General features: G+C 39.2%; 1 protein-coding gene across 1 annotated transcript; it reads left to right on the forward strand.

Annotated features, from left to right (window-relative positions):
* Nucleotides 1-1,384: 1,384 nt before the first annotated feature.
* LOC122068209 (ubiquitin C-terminal hydrolase 12-like) lies at nt 1,385-3,289 on the forward strand. The gene is made up of 5 exons (XM_042632076.1): nt 1,385-1,530; nt 2,406-2,484; nt 2,612-2,749; nt 2,863-2,949; nt 3,056-3,289. The coding sequence occupies exons 1-5, from the start codon at nt 1,442-1,444 to the stop codon at nt 3,242-3,244; spliced, it is 582 nt and encodes a 193-aa protein (XP_042488010.1). The 5' UTR covers nt 1,385-1,441; the 3' UTR covers nt 3,245-3,289.
* Nucleotides 3,290-3,713: the final 424 nt, after the last annotated feature.

Raw genomic sequence — 3,713 nt, forward strand, 5'->3', positions numbered from 1 at the left:
TACTCTCAGCCGCAGGGTAGGAGCAACCATGAAAAAGGAAGAAGAGTAGAATAGAAGAACAGAGGCAATAAACCAGAAAAAAAAGAAGAAGAGAGGCAATAAGCCAGAGGGCACTCGGGCAGATTCGAACAACCAGAAAACAGAAGAAGGGAAAGAGGCGATAAAGTATAAACCAAAAAAAAAAAAAGAAGAGAAGAAGAGGCGATAAACCAGGGAAGAAGAGAAGAAGAGAAGAACATACCTAGCGATGTCGGAGCAGATGAGCAGCGACGCGGGAGCAAGGAAAGTAGGGAACACTGGAACAGCGACGCCGGAGCAGATCAGGTCATGAGGAGAGTCCCTTCCGTCTTCACTTAGTTCACTTAGGGTTCGAAGTTCAAACTAGGTTGAAAAAGGGTTGAAAGACTAAAGCGTCGACTGTCGCGACCTTCTATGGTCTTTAAGTGAAATATATATTTTTTTTCCTTGGTATAGGTTAATGACAATTTTATCCCTGCCAACTGCCAATAGAACTAGTAGAACAAGAATCAAGATACACCTGCCAATAACATTATTATAAATAGAATCAATTTATTAATTAAAAATTAAAACTTTAAAAAAAAAAAATGGCGATCGATTTTTCGATTCAACCACATTAATCTTCGCCAGGGACGATTTGGCGATGCCAATCGAACTTTGGCGGTCGATTAATGTGTGTGAACCTAATCAATCAATCGATTTGGTCACTCTAAACCGCCGAGATGCCTAATCGGCGCCTTGGCAACGCCGTGACAACTATGTCAGATACCACCAACTTCAGAATCGGGCTGTTGTCATACCCCCTAGGAGACCAGCCGCTCCAGGACCACTCAATGAGGAGCCAATGCCTTTCATAACCGAAGTGGAGATTTGCACAAAATTATCGAGGCTAACAGAAGCTCCCAGAGGTCCCAAACGAAGGAAATCACTTGTCGAAGAGGAATACCGGTCTCAAGAGGAGGCCGGCTAACTAGAGAAGGCATGGGGCGGGAAGCTCGATACCCATGACCTCACTGCAACAGCAGCCCTTCCAACCTAGAACAAAGACATGCAAGCAAAGATCGGAACACATAGGGGCAGCAAAACAGTTTGCCCTTGGGAAAGAAACAGGCCAGCAATACCACACCTACCCATAAAGGCCAGAACACCACAATCTCTGTGCAGGCACCACGCTTGCACAGGTCACATCTCAATTATGTTTCTTTAGTTATTGGGATGTTGATAAACAAATTTCTTATTTGATTGTTGTTTGGTGCGTAGTTTTGTATTTTCTGTGTCTAAATTATATTATTATTTTTCTTACTGTAATACTCAAAAGTATGATTTAGTTCCTATACTTGGTCCTATCGACAAAGTTATATGGCTCAACATTGAAGGAATTACATTTTTTTTCTTCGCTTTTGATGACGCCCCTTACTCTTCCATGTTTGTTTGCAGCGTTTTAGTTTGTGGTGATGGGGTGGGGGATGAACATAATTATGCTTTTATCAGGCCAACCCTCTCTGATCAATGGTGCGTATCATATCCTTGAAATGGTGGTGTTTGTAAGCATTGAAATTTTTTGAAATTTTAATAGTATTCTTGGAGCCTTGGACTAATAGTTTTTCATAATTTACTGCTGCTTGTTAAATTTGAATTTTTTTGCTCAGATTAGGAGACTTTTATGAAAGAATTGTGCTTGATTGTGGGTGTATTCTTTGCTTGGGTGCAAGATTGTGGGTGGTACTAAAGCTCTATGCATTATGCCAAGTTTAGGGCACTTATATGAAAAAACTCTATTGTCACGGGTGTGATTGAATATTGATCCAGATTGTTTTTGAAGAACAATCTAATCAAAAGTATCAAGCAATCCTAGGAGCAAAGGCCTGATCTGATATACACAGTGGATTAGGTGATCCATGTTTTAAAATATATAGGATTCGTCCAGCCATATACCATTTCAGACTGGACAAGCCAGTGAAGATCCTCATTACCATGGCTATGATATATATAGTGTACATGGTGTAAAAAGATTTTCATCATTCATTCCACTCTTGTAAAGTCATAAGCTGGTTCACTAGTTGTTGAACTTTATGCTGGTTAAACTATCTTATTGGTGGTTTTTCTTTGTATATGATTTTCACCTTGCATGGATCGATGGGGTTTCTATGAGGGTTGAATAATTGGCTTGTGCACTCTAATTCATGTTTCTAGATCAACAACTCAGCCCTTTTTCCAACTCTAATTTATGTTTCTTTGACATCCCAATGCTAGACTGTCTCATGATCTGGTATTTTAGTGTACAATATGAACTGTTCAAGATTTCTCTTAAGTTATTTTTGTGTGGTACAGCGGTTGTGATTATATCAATCATTAATCCTCAATACTGACTTTCAAGTTTTACTCAGGTTCAAGTTTTATGATGAACGGGTAACCAAAGAAGATATGAGTAGGGCCTTGGAAGAGCAGTATGGTGGTGAGGAAAAGGTGATATTTTGACAACCTACATGCTTATGAGTCCAGTTTCTCTGAGGATCCTTAGCCTGGTATTTCTTTAATTTCATTATAACATGTGCTCATTCTTTTCACATTTTTTTCCACACGATTGACGCAGACTAATCCTGGCTTCAGTAACACTCCGTTTGAATTTTCAAGATACTCTTGTGCCTACATGCTTGTGTATATACGTGAAAGTGACAAGGAGGAAATATTTTGTCACGTGGCTGAGGAGGACATGGCTGAAATTCTTAAGGTAGGATAGTTGTATGAATAATTGATTTGATTTCTTATCTTTTTTGAGTTTTTTCCTTCTTTTTCTTTCCCTGAGGGGGTGCTTTTTGGAGCACATTTAACCTTGTATTTCAGATAAGGTTGAAGAAAGAAAAAGAACAGGAGGAAAAGGAGCACCGGAAAAGGGAAAAGGAAGAGGCTCACCTTTATACAGTCATAAAGGTAAATATATGCAACATGGATTTGTGAATCATTGATTTTCTACCAGGAGTTAGAATTGGTGAACCACTTGGTTTTCTTCTAAAGTTTTTGTTTTTCTTACCATTAGGTTGCGCGAAATGAGGATCTCATAGAGCAGATTGGGAGAGATGTTTATTATGGTCTTGTTGATCATGATAAAGTCCAGAGCTTCCATATTCAAAATTCAACGCCTTTTTTCTTTTTCAAGGTATACAACAAGTGTTTGCATTGCATTTCAGGAAGTTTGGCCTATAAGGACAAGGCTTTGTTGAGTTGAGTTGAGTTGATATACTGGTTGTTGTTGAAATAGTTTTGGGGTTCTAATTTTCCAAAATACTTGAGGGTGGGTTTTTTCCCCAAGGCTGTCTTTTAGAGTTCCTAGGTTATGAGGGTGGAGAACCGGTTTCATGTGGTGATTACGATTAATGGGTGGCTTCGTGATTTTTAATGGGCACATGCATCCCAGGTAATTCAGTCTTATGGTTCTTTATTATCTGCATGTGGCCTTTTTTCCTAGGTGCTCATTTTGTATGGGCTTTCAGTTTAATGTTTTAAAGTCTAGAGCCCATTGTTTGGGCTCATAACAAATTAAAAGTAGCTCTTGCTGCTCAACCTAGAGCCTTAAGCATTGTACAACGATGATGGGTAGCCTTAGGGAAGAGAGGGAAAATCGCACAAAGAGAGGGAAGGGAATCACACAACGCACGAATTTAACTAATTCAAAATAAAATTCACTCTAATCTCAA

Source organism: Macadamia integrifolia, unplaced genomic scaffold (genome assembly GCF_013358625.1).
Source record: "Macadamia integrifolia cultivar HAES 741 unplaced genomic scaffold, SCU_Mint_v3 scaffold3572, whole genome shotgun sequence".
Taxonomy (NCBI): Eukaryota; Viridiplantae; Streptophyta; class Magnoliopsida; order Proteales; family Proteaceae; genus Macadamia; species Macadamia integrifolia.

Bases quoted from the DNA above. Each gene is read 5' to 3' on its own strand.
- LOC122068209 (XM_042632076.1), top strand. From the start codon at position 1,442: ATGTTTGTTTGCAGCGTTTTAGTTTGTGGTGATGGGGTGGGGGATGAA. The intron at 2,485-2,611 runs GTGATATTTTGA...CGATTGACGCAG, and splicing joins AGTATGGTGGTGAGGAAAAG to ACTAATCCTGGCTTCAGTAA. The intron at 2,950-3,055 runs GTAAATATATGC...TCTTACCATTAG, and splicing joins ACCTTTATACAGTCATAAAG to GTTGCGCGAAATGAGGATCT.